Source organism: Equus caballus, chromosome 13 (assembly GCF_041296265.1).
Source record: "Equus caballus isolate H_3958 breed thoroughbred chromosome 13, TB-T2T, whole genome shotgun sequence".
NCBI classification, from domain to species: Eukaryota; Metazoa; Chordata; class Mammalia; order Perissodactyla; family Equidae; genus Equus; species Equus caballus.
Window position 1 is genome coordinate 29,055,199 of NC_091696.1, and position 14,146 is coordinate 29,069,344.

Genomic DNA, 14,146 nt, shown 5'->3' on the forward strand with positions numbered 1-14,146 from the left:
TTTGATTATATAAATAAACTAATTCTGAAGAAGGCAATTTTCCAAATGAATCACGGTAAAATTTAATTCATTAAAAATAAAAACACTGTGTCAATTTGTTTAAGGTGTTCTACACATACATTTTGTGATATTTGCTTAAGAATTTCAAGAAGCAAAATGGAAAGCATATAAAATTAGTGACATACAAAATAGAAAGTTTTAAGATTTGTTAATGAGACTTTGTATAATTCCTGGTTTTTCTTTATTTTAGATTTTAAGTTCACTACGCAGAAATTGTGTAAAAGATTTTGGGGGATTGTTAAATAAATAAATTCTTAAGCTTGGAATAACAATTATCAACAATTGAGAAAGAGGTACAATGAAAATTTCTAAAAATATCAGCACTAGAGAATTTCATTTAAAGTAAGAAATACTCACCAAAGCAAGCACCACTAACAGTTTTTAATGTATCCTTCCAGAAATGCATAGACAAGCATATATCATGTGTATATATATATATATATATAGACAGATAGATATAGATATTTAATTTCTATGGCATTTAATACTTTACAAAATAAGCATAATAAAGAATTATTGGTAGACTAAGTCTGGAGGGGGGAAAATCCCAAAGTAATTTTTCTCCTCCTCTTTAGAATTTAAGGGGATCACGGGTTAATAGGTACATACTTACTTCTAGACACTCAACTAGGCAGTTTGTCTATGTCATCTCACTTAATCCTCAGAACAATGTAGCAAGGAAGGGATTATCGCATTTTAGAGATTGGTTCAGAGATGTTAAATGCCCTGAGCTAAGAAGTGGCAAAATAAAAACATGAACCCAGATCTAACTATACAGTTCAAAATATTTTCACTAATAAGGATACCTCCCAAACACAAATCTCTCCAATTGAGTATTCATTCCATATTTTAATAATACCAAAGAGATTTACTTTAGGATGAGTAAAATGAGGTAAAGGACATGGAAATGCTTTGTAAACCAAAGATGAGCCTAAGAAATAGTCAGCATCATGGAACACATACCAGAACCTGAGTGGTGTTTGCTTGTGAACTTGGGTAGCAATTGTCTTGACAAATGAAAAACAGTCCGAGATTACCCACAACTGACTGTCAAACTCTGAAATCTTTCCAAGCGTCAGGCGACGAAAGCTGCCTAACATGCCCAGTCCACCTAGCTGTCCAAGCTGAATCTCGGAAGAGGGTAGAGCAGCTGTGCAACAGCATCAGGCTGATAAGATCCAGGCTGGGGTTCTTCACTGTGATAAACACCACTATAAGTCATCTGACTGATAGCACCACTATCAGTTATAATATCAGATATGTTCTTGTGTGGCACTTTACAGAGGGTTGGGGAGGGAGAGCGCATTCTACAAAACACTAGATTTTACGTAGAATAAGCATTATGTGCCAGGCTCTATGGATACAAAGATGAACCAGATGCCTAGCCTGTTGAGTCTCATGGGAAAAACCTATCAGTAAGCAGCCAGAGTGGTCACAGATAGTGTAGACTTACACACACCATACTGTGAGAGCTCAAGGGATTGAACCATTGGCTTGGCCTGCGAGGAGTGAGAGGGACTCCTGCGGAGACGCTCCAGTCCTGTCTTGGAGGACAAGAAAGACAAGTGAACAAGGCAGGCGATAATTCTAGTCAAAGGGAACAACACATCCAGGCAACGGAGTCACGAAACCGTTATCACATATTTCTGGAGCAGCAAAGAGTTCAGTGAGGCAGGAGAACAGGGTGTGGGAGGATGGCAACAGAGAGAATGGGAGGGCAAAAGGGGCAGGGTGGTCAGGCTCTTGTGTACCACACCTGTCAGCTAGACTTTATCCTGTACGCAGTGCAATGCTAGCAAGTTTTCAAAAAAGATCTACGTGTAAAAAGCAGCCTGGCAATGATGCGGTGGATGGACTGCAGCAATAAAGGCAGGGAGCATTTAATACTCCCCGGATGGACCAAAGGATGCTCCTGGGTTAAGACAATGGCAATGGGGACGAAGGGGAAGGAATACATTCCAAAGAGATTCCTGAGGCGAAAAGGAGAAGACAAGGGTCCTACTAGAAACCTGGAAGTGGAAGCTGGTGGTGGGGTTGGAGCAAATCACAGAAGGGAAATACCTTTAACACTGAGACCACAGGATGAGGCAGCAGTAGTGTAATGAGCTTTGTTTTACATGATCATCAAATATCTATTGACGCGCACTGCATGTACCAAGCAGTGGGCCAGGCTGAGAGTTCAAAGATGAATAAGCCTGGCCCTGACTTCACAGAGCTCAGTTTACTGGTAGCAGCAGATAGACAAACAAGATTACAGCCCAATGTGAGATGAGCTCTTGGATGGAGACATACGGTGGTGACGCAGGAGGTTGGGGGGGGGGCGGGGGGCAGAGGAAGCAGAGTCTAAGTGGGCCTGAGGGAGACATGGACATGGACCAACTCTCTGAAGAAGCTGTTGAGCTGAAGACTTGAAAGACGAGGAGCAGTTTGTCAGGAAGACGCCCACGGGAAGGACATTCTAAGAAACTATACCTGCCAAAGCCAGGAGTGTGTGAATACTATGGGGGGGAGAGAGGGGGGTGAAGGGCCCAATCCAAAGAGTCCTGCATCAAAGCAACAGCTCCCCGACCCCCTCCCCACACTCAACCCCAGTCAGTGTGTCTTCCACACTGCTGCTATAGAAAGCTGCTCTCCAACTTTTCCTTTTGAAAAACCTCACAGAGAAGATGAAAGAATAGTACAACGAAGACCCCTATGCCCTGCATCCAGAGGAAAAAATGATGAACATTTTATCATTTTAAATCTTTCTCTATATATTTGCTTTTCTATTTTTACCAAACCACTTGAAAGCAGAGTACAGACAGTATGACACTTCATCCCTAAATACTTCAGCATGCATCTCCTAAGAACAGACAAAACCATGATACTATTTTCACATCTAAGGAAAATAATTGTTCTGTAATATCTAATCTCCACTCCATATTAAAATGTCCTTAATTGTTCCCCAAATGTCTTTTATAGTTTTCTTGGCGGGGTGGGGCAGGGTGGAAGGGAAGAGGGATTAGGATCCAGTCAAGTTTCATGTCATAGAGATCTTTCTAATAGGAAAAAGTTCTGCTCAGAATTCTTTAGTTGTCCACTTCACCAATGGGTTCAAGTCCATACTACTCTTCCTAGGGATCCAGACGAGTGTTGCCAAGAGTTGAGCTAGGGGAGTGGTGATAGAGAAGATGGAGCCAAGACAGGCCAGAAGCAGAACTGACAGATTTGGCAACTGACTAGATGGGAGGGAACAGAAGGTGATGGCTTGGGGAAGACCTTGTCGTTTCTAGCCTGGGCCACTAAACACAAGACATTCCATTACTGGGGGGAGAGAACCCAGAAAGAGCAAGCAGGCTTTGTAGGAGGAAGATGAGTTAAATTCTGGGTACAAAAGCATCTCAAGCACCTGTGGGACACTAGTGCAATGTCCAGTAAGCAGCTGGAACTCTATGCTGGGAAGTAAGTCTCCCAGGAAGACTTCTTTATCCCCTCTAAAAACGTTCTTGCAAGGTCACCCACAACATCCCTGTTGGCAAATTCAGTTTTCTTCTGTCATCTTACTTAACCTTTTAGCAGCATCTGGCATAGGTGACCACTCTCTCCTTGAAACATTTCCCTCTAGGCACTGTCACATAACAATCACCTCACTGGCTGCTCTTTCCCAGGCTCCCTTGCCCCCTCTCCTTCCTGTATCCAACCTGTAAATGTTCACATATCCCAGGTCCCGTTTCTCAGCCCCTTCTCTATCCACACGCTCTCCTCAAGCAATCTCATCCATTCCGATGGCTTTAAAAAACGTTTCATTATGAAAAATTTCAATCAAGCATGAAACATACAATGAAACCCATGTGTCTATCAACATTTAGCATTCCTATATGCTGACAACTCCCAAACGTTACCAGTAGCCCAGACACCTTGTTTGAGGAGTCATATAGGTCAACCGCCCACATGGCCTTTCCATCTGAATACCTCACAGCCATCTCAAACTTTACCAGATTCAAAACTGCTCTGGATCACCCCTTCCACCCAGCACTTGTTCCTCCTTCTCTGAATTCCTAGCAAGCTCCCAGATGGCAAGGATCTTGAGTGCCTTATTCACTGTTTCTCAACAGCAACTGGCACGTGGCAGGCACTCACATACCTACGGAAAAAATGACTCAGTAAATGGCACCAGCATCTGCCCAGTTGGCCATTACCCCTGATTTTGTCCCCTTTCCAAAGTCAGACCGATCTTTTAAAAATGTAGATCAGTTCACGTTACACTAGAGTTTATACCTTTAAATGTCTTCCATGGCTCTCAGAATAAAATCCAAGCTCTCTAAAATGGCCTGTAAGGCCTAGAATTATCTGGCCCCACTCTTTGCCACCTCTTCTCCGGTCACTCTTCCCTTTATTCCTGTGCTACAGCCTCCTAGACTGTTCTGGGGTTTCCCAGTACTCATGGCTCCTTCCCAGTCAGGGCTTTCATGCACACTGGCTCTTCAGGTCTCAGCTTAACGTCACCTTCTTGGAGTGGCCTTCCATGATCTCGTGTGGTAGGTTTCCTGATGTTCTCTCACAGCACCTATCTCAGTCGTTAAGTCTATAGGGGTCTTTACTCCTGCCATGGCTTCCTTGGGATAGTGACCACGGCTATTACGCTCAGTTCCACAGGGCTTCAAAGACAATGTATACATTCAATATTTGATAGAATGAGTGGCAACTCCAGGTACTAGCCTTGTGATCTTGGGCACTTTAGGTGAACATGTTGGATGAACACCTTCAGTCTCAGCTGTCTTTTTTGGGAAGAAGAAACTATGAATTTCATGTGCTCATATCACTTGTGTGAGAAAATACGACACTCAGTATTTGCTCAATAACGGAATAAAAATAAAACTTTTAATCAACATGGAAACATAAACATCAAATTTGGAAATACAAGCTGAGCATCAGTCCTAGGAAGGGCGCTGGGCCTGAAGCCCGACAAACGTGGGTTCAAACGCCTTGTCCAACAGTGTGAGGTTCCAACTCATCTCTAAAACGCAGATCCTATTCCTTCTAAAGATTGCTACTAGGATTAAATTAAATAAGCCATATGATATAAAGCTCCCTGGCCCATAGTAAGAGTTTAACAAACAGGCAGTTCCTTTGCTCTTTCATTTTTAAGCGCCAACTGTATTTTCTAGAGGCTCACTATTTAATTAAAAACAAACAAAACGGTTAACATTTAAATTACCCGATGTAAAGAAAACGATAAAGCAAATCTACAGGTAAGTTAGCACGGGCTTTGGCTTTTGAATGTGGAAAACTGGACGTGGATATGTCAAAGTGATGGATTCAGAAAACCAAACATGTAATCCAAGGAGGTTAGGAAAAAAGTTTAAACATGAACCCAACGCCTACTCAGTGCTGGTAACTGTGAACACTGTTTGATCGGCTACCTATTTTAAGATGTAAGTCAAAGACTCCGTCGTGCTGAGACCGCCTCACTACTCCCTCCCTCCCTTCAATGACGGCCCACCGGGGACGGTGCGTTATTTCTTCCTCACAACCACCTAGGAGATAAGCGGTATCACTACTGCCATTTACAGGTGCAGACCCCGAGGCTTGCGGGGGCGGGCAGCTTGCTCAGGACGCCCGGCGGGAAGCGGGCCAGGGCCTGCGGGCCCGCCCTCGGCCTCTGCTCCGGGTGGCGACAGGTCAAGGTCCCGCAGGCCGGGCCCGCGCGGCGGGCGGACGGGGCCTCGGCGCCGAGCGCGGTCCCGGCCGTGACCTTGAGTCCGGCCGGCCAGGAGGGCGCTCCGACCCCGTCGAGGCCCTGGCCGGGCCAACCCCGCGGACCGCGACCTCTGCCCCCGCCGCCCCGCAGCCCCGCCCGGGGGAGCGCGGCCGAGCTGAGGCGGAGACCCGCGCCGGGGACCCCGCGCCTTCTGCCCCGCGCAGCCCCTCCCCGGCCGCTCCCGGAAAAGGCGGCACTGCTCACCGGAGCCCGGGCAGGAGGTTGCAGGGGGCGGCCCGCCGCAGGAGGCCGCCGGCCGCGGCCGCTCCGTGGGCGTACAGCACTCGCGCCGCCATCTTGCTCCGGCGCCTCGGCTCCCACCGCCCGGGCCGCCGCCGCCGCCGCCGCGACCCCTCCCCCCGCCAGGCCCGCCGAGGCTGGGGCGGGGCGGGGCGTGCGGCCGCTGCAGCGAGGGGGCGCCGCCGCCAGGGGGAGCAGGGCGCCCGGCGGCGGGCAGCCCGGTAGCCCCAAAAAAGGAGCGGGAAGCCGGAGAGGAGCCAACTGGGAGACAGTAATCCACAGCGAAACGCGCGCTGCGGCCACAACAGGGCGCGCGAAAGGAACATGGGCGTGGCCTGAATGTACGCGGAAAGCTCCACAGGCTGGAGGGACACTCGCTAGGGGCATCCAGGGCCTGAGGGCAAAGCTGGGAGGCGGGCTTCTCCCTCAATACCTTGTAAATATATTGCCTTTTCAAAAACAAACAAATAAATAACGCTTTAATAAAAGCATTCTGGGTGGAAACATACTCAAGTTCTCTCGTAGTTTTGGGGCTCCTTTGTTCCAGTTCATTTCGGCAGGGTTGGCGCTGCCCGATCCCTGCCCCTAAATCGTCCCGGTCTAGCGGGGCAGGATGTGAAATGATGATTGGATCGGGTGTGTCAAGTGTCCAAATGAAGGGGTTCACAAGACGGGAAGGGAGCACGGATGAGAGAGCATGTACCCCGCAGTGGCTGTGAAATGGAGGATAGACCTCCAAGGAGCTGGCAGGACAGCGCAGTCCCAAGGGAAGACGAATTGGCCAGTGTGAGGAGTGACGACTGCTCCCGCTGACTGAGGAAACAACTGAAAGCCGTGAGTCAGGATGGCACGGTTTGGGGAAAAAGTATCCTGCGGTAAGATAAAAGAGCCACAACTGTAACCGTGAAAACTGCAACCAAGACAAGGTGGCAGAAAGGGGGCTGGACACGGAGCAGTAGAGGCCCCAGCCACTAAGGGGAACATTTCAAGGCCAGTGCGGGTCTGCAAAGGCTAAGAGGAAGATGCCCTCAGGACTGGGAGGTCTCTGCTACCCAGGCAGGTGTCTGCGTAGGAGGGGTAGGGGCAGGAACTGGGCTTGTGCGCTGAGGGGTTCTCCGAAGCTGGTCATCTTGTAGGTGAAGGAAGCGGGGAGGCTCGAGGCAGTTTTTTGATTGGAGCATTATTTGAACCCGTTAATATGGCGAGGAACCACCGAGGACAGAAACGGGGCTTTGGATGCTGAAGTGGCAACAAGGATTTGCCCCAGACCAGAGAGATGCATTTTTCTTCTTTATGTTTTTTAAGATTGGCACCGGAGCTAACAACTGTTGCCAATCTTTTTTTTTTTCCTGCTTTTCCTCCCCAAATCTCCCCAGTACATAGTTGTATATTTTAGTTGTGGGTCCCTCTAGTTGTGGCATGTGGGATGCCACCTCAATGTGGCCTGATCAGCAGTGCCATGTCTGTGTCCAAGATTCGAACTGGGGAAACCCTGGGCCGCCGAAGCAGAGAGCACGAACTTAACCACTTGGCCACAGGGCTGGCCCCTGCATTTCTATCTTGTAGGCCAATGGAAAGGCCAAGGGACAGAGGGACAGGAGGCCAGAGGCTGCGTGGCTGAAGGAGTTCCTGCTCTCAACTGGCTTATGCTTAGTGAGGCTGTAGAAGCTGGACAGACCGAAAAGGAAGACTGAAGTGAGCTCTCCCCAGGGTGGCAAGGATATGTTGGAATCCTGCAGTGGGAAGCAGGGCCTCTTCAAACCAGTGGTGTCAATGTGCCTTTGTGACTTTCTCACACATTCCTCATAATTCTCTGCTCTATTTCAGGAGACAAACTCTTTCAAATCTATTTTTGCTGAACCGTTAACTTGGTAGACATTTCTTTGCTGACCTTGCTTTAGTGTTACTTAGTGTTAGGCCACTCATTCTGCATTTTTTTCTCCACTATCATTTGCTGGAGTTCCATTAACCAAATGCTTTTTACTGGGGACAGGTAGTCTTATTTCACAGATGTGTGGCTTCGGTTACTCAATGCCATGGAATAAATATAGGGCATCTTTCTGGGGTATAATTTTTACACCAAGATTTTCAGGAAAAATATCTTAAGATAAAATGATACACTAGAGTATATGTAAACATTGAAAATACTTCAGCTTTTAGAGATGGCTGAGACAGGTGTCCTGTCCCTTCCAGGATAACTCGTGCACATAGCCCCACCTGCCAGGGACCGAGACACTCTCAGATGCTTCCTTTCTGCTGACCTTCCCTGGTACCAACTCCTGAGGCTTCTACTTTAGAACATCATCTATCCAAACTCTTCATCTTCCCTTCCCAACTCAGTTTAGGTCTTAGGACCAATTTTTGAACAGGTCACTGTCTCCCTACGTGAAATCTTTCATCTTCTAGTCCACTCTCTACAGTGAGACTGTTAACTTTTATTGAAATGTGAAGCTAATTATATCACTCCCTTTAAAAACATTACATATTCCACCACCACTTACACAATAATTCATATTTCTCTGAGTTCCACCCTTGTTTATTTTTTATTTTTTTTGAGAAGATTAGCTCTGAGCTAACTACTGCCAATCCTTCTCTTTTTGCTGAGGAAGACTGGCCCTGAACTAACATCCGTGCCCATCTTCCTCTACTTTATACATGGGACGCCTACCACAGCATGGCTTTTGCGAAGCGGTGCCATGTCCGCACCTGGGATCTGAACTGGCGAACCCCAGGTCCCCGGGGAAGCGGAACGCACAAACCCAACCACTGAGGCACCAGGCCGGCCCCTCCACCCTTGTTGAAAATGTCCCTTCGTTATGCTCCTTTCTCTCATACTTTGAGGACTTTACCTTCTGCTTAAAATGCCCTTTCTACACCCCTCATCTACTAGCCTGGAGACTCTTCCTTTAATATTCAGTTCTAGCATCAGCTCATCTCTTCTGGGAAGTTACCCTAATTTCTCTCCCATCCATGTGCTTCTGTTTGCCATGAAGCCACCTGTACATACCTCCCCAATGGATGTAATCCCTGAGAGGTTGGGCAGTGTCTGTAGTCCTTGTTGAAACCCTGTGTTTGTACAATACACATATTAGCTGAGTTTGGAATATGTTCCAAGTCTCTTTCTAGGAGCAGAAGACTGAAATATAGTGCTCAATATTTTATCAGGTCAAAATCTAAGTTATCACAGTTTATTAATGAACAGCAACAGAAGTCTGAAACTCCCCAACTCAAATGCATGTGTGAGAAGTTCTACAATTTCAGCAATGTATCATATTTTAAGAACTCATTCCTATTTAATCTAGCCTAGGATAAAGGATAAAAGTGACACAGAATTTTTAAGTGTTATTTTCTATGTGTCAACATGCTTATTAATACAGACTATAATCTGATAAAGTCTGACCCTAAGCATGTTGATTATTTCCATTTGGAACTGGCTAGATGAAAGAAGAAAATTTAAATTAATTTTGAATATATACCAGCAAAAATAAATATTCACTTAATGTGTTCTTATCTGTTTATGATATCAAAGATTTTCTCCCAAAATAGAGGTTCTAAGATAAACTCAAGATTCCTTTGAATGAAAAAAAAATACACCTTCTAAAACAGTCAGCTTACAAAATAATGCAGTGGACTGCTAGGCACACTTGGTGTAACAGGAAAGTATGTTCACTGAAAACGAAATTTGAAACATGACCATAAACCTTCATGAAAAATTATAACAGCCCCTTTATTCATTTACTTTTAGCTATTTCATAAATACCAGAAGAGAAACTAGACAGTCCGTGATAAAACTTAGAAAAATTTCTTTTTCCACAAAGCAAAGCTATAAATCTTTCCCTTTGGCTCCTTCTTCCGACCCTCCTTCACTGTGTTGAAGAGATAACGAGTTATTCCAGATTTTTGGTGAGGTGGGTGGTTTCCAAACTGACTGGACTCTCCAGGTAGGCGGTTCCTGCACAGGGTTTTCCAGTCACTGGATCTATGACTTGTCCAACTTTGAAAATGATCTCAGCCAGTTCATGTTTCACATGCTTCGTTCGTGGGACAGGTAAAGCTTTGAGAAGCACGATATCCCCAACTGTGCACTGCTGAAGAGCATCGTGAGCAAAATAGGTTTTTCGCTTATTAAAATACTGTTGAGAGGAAGAGGAAGAAATCAGTGGTTCACATACGTGATCTGGCAACGCAGTACAGAATATGAAAAAGTAATGCACAGAAAACAAGCTGGGACTCGGGGGGAAAAGGTAATATACTTAAAGAGTCTTCCAATACAAAAGTTAGCTGCTTAATTTCTGGAAAACAGCAATGACTGTTCCAGAGCTGATCCTGTCCCCAGCTCTCCAGCCTATTCCCTTCAGCACCCTTGCTCTATGAACTAGCATCCTTCTCTACGCTATTTAAAGTCCTCCTTCTCAGTGGAGCTTTTGCCTGCTTATAAACATGCTACTCTCACCACTATCTGTGTGATTTGGAACAAGTTACTCAACCACTCCAAGATCAGTCTTTTTTCCACCATAAAATGAGGCTCCAATATCTGCACCTCTCAAGTTATCAAAAGAATTAAACGTTATAACGTATGTAAAGCACTTAGCTCCACGCCTGGCTCAAAGTACTGCAAACAAGCAACAGATAATAATTAGAATCACCTATTCCTCATGACAACCCTGCTACAGCAGGTATCCCCATTTGACAGATGAGAAAAACAAGCTCAGGGAGGTAAAGTGTACAGCTAGTAAACAAGAGAGTCAGTAATCAAACTAAGGTCTTCTGATCCTAAGGCCGATGATCATGCCGACATTCTTCAGCTTGCTCCTATGTTTTTGATCCTAGATAACAAACAGCATTTCTACCTACCTGTGTGCCCAAGCTTAAATGCAGAAACATCCTTGGCATTTCCCCCTCCCTCACTTGCACATCAAGCAAATCAAGAACTCTGTCCTTTCTGAAACCTGCTTTTCCCACCCCATCCCCACTGCTCCAAGGACTGCTCAGGTCCTTAACATTTCCATCCCAGACTTCTGCAATAGCCACCTTACCCACTTCCTTACTTCCAGTCCTCACCCCATCCCTAAGTCTCCAAGTCTGTCTTTCCTTTGCATATAGGATGAAATCCAAAATACAAGATAAAAGACCCTTCACAGTCCAGCTCCAATTGCTCTTGCATTCATTCAACAACAGTGCCTACTTAGTGCTAAGCTCTGGGCTCTACTTTGCCAAACCGCTTGCTGTTCACTTAGAATGCCATGCCCTTTCATGGCTAAAGGAACTTCCACAAACTACTCATCACGGTGGGAATGACTTCCCCCGATGTGATCCTCTGGATAACATCCTTGTTGAGATTCAGCTCAGATGTCTTTTAATCGAGGATGCTCTCCTTCAGCAACAGGGGAAGGAAGAACAAGACATCTTGCTCTCTGCTCCCACAGTACTTTACACATAGAACAACTAGCACTTAGACTGAATTGAAATGAACTCTGTGTGTCGCTAGAATGTGAGTAAGAACCATGGTTAATTCACTTTGCTATACTCATGAACCAGCACAGTGCCCGGTTTGAAGCAGATGCTTGGGGCCAGCCCAGTGGCGCAGCCGTTAAGTTCGTACGTTCCGCTTCTCAGCAGCCTGGGTTCCCCGATTCAGATCCCGGGTGCCACTTGGCAAAAGCCATGCTGTGGTAGGCGTCCCACGTATAAAGTAGAGGAAGATGGGCACGGATGTTACCTCAGGGCCAGTCTTCCTCAGCAAAAAGAGGAGGATTGGCAGTAGTTAGCTCAGGGCTAATCTTCCTCAAAAAAGAAAAGAAAAAAAAGAAGCAGATGCTCAAGGCATTTTTGACAGGCAAGTGTTTTTCTGTTCACAACCCAGAACATGCTGGAGATCTATCAATCCATCTGACAAGAGGGATGTTTCTCACCTTTAATAAATACGGATCCAGAACAAGCCTGGTCACTCTCACTTTAGCAGTTTTTTGCATTGCTGTCCCAATCACCTTCCCCACAATCCATTTGGCATGGACAGATGAACGGGCTATTGACATTATGATGTGGCTTTGGTCACCTGAAAAACAAATTTCAAAGTTTAATAGTCTGGCGGTTATGACTTACCAAATGCATTTTGTCACTAGAACAGCCCAAGCTCAGAAACAGCTTTTGTTGACCTTCTGGAATCACAGCTTTAGAGACGCTTACACGTTTCACTACTTCCTTAACTCCCCTCTTTGTACTGGTTACAAAGCTGTAATTTTAATCTCTCGAAGCCTCAGTTTCACCCTCTGCAAAATGGCAATAACATCAGGGCCTGCTCACAGGAGTGCTTTGAGGATTTAACGCTTAAGGCGCTCAATAGCGCGAATAAACGCTGGCCTTTACTGATGTCCTTTCTTTCTTTCCATCCCGCCAGGCTGCCCGTCCCCAAGGCGCACAGCCCAGCTACTCGCGGCGCGCACGGCCTAGGCGGAGCGGCCAGGGGTCCTCCCCACTGAAGGAGACTTTGACTTGGGACTGCCTTCCAGATCAGTTAATACCGAGTCCATCCCGTCGGCCTAGGGACGGCTGGGGTGAACGATCCCTCGGCCCCGGCCAACCCTGAGGCCAGGCGACGCCGACCCGTCTCCAGAGCTCTCGCACCCGGACGCCCCAACCCCCAACGCCACCCTCACAGCAGCTGCAGCGCGCAGCCAGCGCTCACCCCCGGGCTCTCCAGGCACGCAGCGACCGGAGCGCCGGCCGGAGCGCGATGGCGTCACGGCGCACGCAGGTCGCTCCGTCCCGCACCGCCCCTCTCATTGGCCGCGGGTCCGCTCAGCCGCGGGCGGGGTTAAAGCCAGGGCTCCGCCCACTTCCCCTTGAAAGGGGCCCAAGAGCGTTGGTGACCGGGGGATCCTGACTTCTGCTTTCTCCGCGCCCGGAGGCAGGGGCGGGGGGTGGGGGGGTGGGTTTCGGCTTTTCCTTTCGCTATTCCATTTGGTTTCCTCTCTTTCCGTTGAGCTCCCAGGCGTTGGACAAGGCGATCCAAATCAAAGGAACTTTATTAATTCATCAAACGTTGAAACCTTGTGTGCTGCTAAATACTGAGACTGCAATATTTAAGCATTTCTACTCCCACAACTGCTTTTAAGATAAACTTATGAGATTTTTATGTCCAGTAGGATTTTAGGTGTTATTTCTCGGTATCTGTGAGATGGAGAGAAGTCCGGTGTGGGTACATATGTATGTGTGCCAATTATGAAGGACTTAGATGGGCCAGAGCAGGCTGTTTGATGATGCCTTCTCACATAGAGGGAAGATTGGGCTCTTGTTTGGAAATTGATAAGAGGAACAGAAAACAATAGGCTACTGGCACAGACAATTTGAGGGCCAAAATATTCATGTGGTCAATTGTCTTTGACATTGAAACGTCTGTCTTAGCAGCTGGTGAGGGGAGGCTGGGAACAATAAGAATGCATCCATATGCTAGTGTGTCCAGCACTCATTGCTTTCTCAGCAAACGTTTATGGAACACTTATTCTCAGACTCTGTGCTAGGCACTGGGAGCAAAAAGATGAATCAAAGGGGCCCCATGCTCTCCAAAAGCCCACAGTCTACTAGGGACAGGTGACCAAAGAAACAATTATAAAACTAGCACGGATAAAGGGAGCCTTGAGAAAGGAGTGCTTAACTTTGCAGCAAGAGGAGATGATCAGTACCTAGCCCCTGGCTACGGGCCATATCTTGAGAAGAGAGGGACATGGGATGTGGGGAGGGCATTTGAAGCAGAAAGGAGAGCATGTGCAGGGGTGTGACAGAACATAGTATGATGAGAAGCAGTCTGGTACTGCCAGAATGTAGGGTGAGGGCAAGAGTGGCAGGGATGGAAGCTGGACAGGGACAGGCCTCTACCTAGGACATATTTTTTGTTAAGAACCTTTTTCTTCTAAGTGATGGGGAGCCCTTGAAACATATGAGTAGTTTTGCTAGCTTTCAAGATCATTCTGTAACAGCTAGATCTTAGGTTAACAAGAGGGAAGCCATCCTAGGGAAAGGAAGCAATATGGTAACTATGACCCTGACTCACTAGTCTCTGTGAATACAGTCTAGTCTGCACGTAGCCTAGATGATTAAGCACCTCTC

At 46.8% G+C, this 14,146-nt stretch overlaps 2 protein-coding genes across 7 annotated transcripts in view; both read right to left on the bottom strand.

Annotated features, from left to right (window-relative positions):
• NIPSNAP2 (nipsnap homolog 2) overlaps positions 1-6,219 on the bottom strand; it is a 29,789-nt gene extending 23,570 nt beyond the window's left edge. Inside the window, exon 1 of one of the 2 annotated variants that reach the window (XM_023655554.2) lies at positions 6,005-6,219. In XM_023655554.2, coding sequence (XP_023511322.1) covers positions 6,005-6,096 — 92 coding nt within the window. In that variant the 5' untranslated portion in view covers positions 6,097-6,219. The remainder of the gene's footprint in view (positions 1-6,004) is intronic. The other variant, XM_023655555.2, reaches the window with a different exon arrangement.
• A 3,523-nt stretch (positions 6,220-9,742) lies between these two features.
• The window catches only part of ZNF713 (zinc finger protein 713), a 73,288-nt gene continuing 68,884 nt past the window's right edge, over positions 9,743-14,146 (bottom strand). The window contains exons 1-3 of one of the 5 annotated variants that reach the window (XM_014729956.3): positions 12,726-12,841; positions 11,953-12,095; positions 9,743-10,173 (exon numbers count right to left, since the gene is read on the bottom strand). In XM_014729956.3, the coding sequence (XP_014585442.1) occupies positions 9,928-10,173; positions 11,953-12,075 (369 nt within the window). In that variant the 5' untranslated portion in view covers positions 12,076-12,095; positions 12,726-12,841 and the 3' untranslated portion in view covers positions 9,743-9,927. Of the gene's footprint in view, positions 10,174-11,952; positions 12,096-12,343; positions 12,842-14,146 lie in introns of those variants that run through there. The other 4 variants (XM_014729955.3, XM_070231820.1, XM_014729957.3 and 1 more) reach the window with 4 other exon arrangements.